At 50.1% G+C, this 892-nt stretch overlaps 1 protein-coding gene across 1 annotated transcript; it reads left to right on the forward strand.

Annotated features, from left to right (window-relative positions):
* Nucleotides 1–117: 117 nt before the first annotated feature.
* EMH_0000070 (uncharacterized protein) lies at nt 118–707 on the forward strand (the record flags this gene model as incomplete). The annotated part of the gene is made up of 2 exons (XM_038022207.1): nt 118–185; nt 359–707. 2 exons carry the CDS (start codon nt 118–120, stop codon nt 705–707), a joined length of 417 nt encoding a protein of 138 aa, XP_037878061.1.
* Between the last annotated feature and the right edge of the window lie 185 nt (nt 708–892).

The following is an 892-nucleotide window of genomic DNA, read 5'->3' on the forward strand; positions in this document are numbered from 1 at the left end:
ACAATTTCGGAGACACGAAGACCAAAGACAAGGAAGGTGACCCTCACAAAGGGGAGGAATAGCAACATGGACCCGACTACGGCATGGAAGTTGGAGATGGCCAACTTCTTCTGACAAATGAGGGTCGATCGGGAAGGAACCGGAGGAGATGTGAGGAATCAGAGTGAATCAGGGGAAGATCTAATGTTCCGAACGAAAATGGCAGGAACTGAAGCCGGGCCCGATATGCGGACCTTTCTGAGCCTGGTGGAGCAGGAATTTCGAGAAATGAAGATCGCGGAGGACCAATGGGGATTACGGATACGGAAATATTTAACAGGCCGAGCCGTTAAGCAGTGGAATTTCGTAATCCGATCAGGAATCGATATGACGGACTGGCCCTGGTACGCACCAGACTTTGCGACAGGTTCCGTGGGCTACCGCGGGAAAGCATGATACTCCAGATGAAGGAAAACGAGTGGAATGGAGATTACAACGAGTATAGTAACGCATTCTCGGATATAGTAACTAATGGAGAGGATGTGCCTAAACAAGATCTGGTTCTGTACTTCCTCGCGGGACTACCAGAGGAAATAGGAGATGAATTGACAAACCGGGGAAAGAGGGAATTTTCGACTTGGAACGAAGCGGCAGACGCGTTGAGAGAATACATCGTCCCGCTGAACTCGTGGCGAGCGAAGAGGAAACGTACGGTGCGGGAAATGTAGGGTGTAGAAAGGCCGCAGGCCAAGGAAGATAGCAGCTCCAAGGCGGACGAAGAGAGGAATAAGGACAAAAAAGGAAGACACTAACAGTATAACCCGAAGGCCCCATCCGACGAGTAGAGTGGCTGCAGAAGGGGAACGAGATGTAATTCGTTGTTTCAAGAGACGATTGGTCGCTCTTTAGCAAT

Source organism: Eimeria mitis, genomic scaffold (assembly GCF_000499745.2).
Source record: "Eimeria mitis Houghton genomic scaffold, Emh_scaff12079, whole genome shotgun sequence".
NCBI lineage: Eukaryota > Apicomplexa > Conoidasida > Eucoccidiorida > Eimeriidae > Eimeria > Eimeria mitis.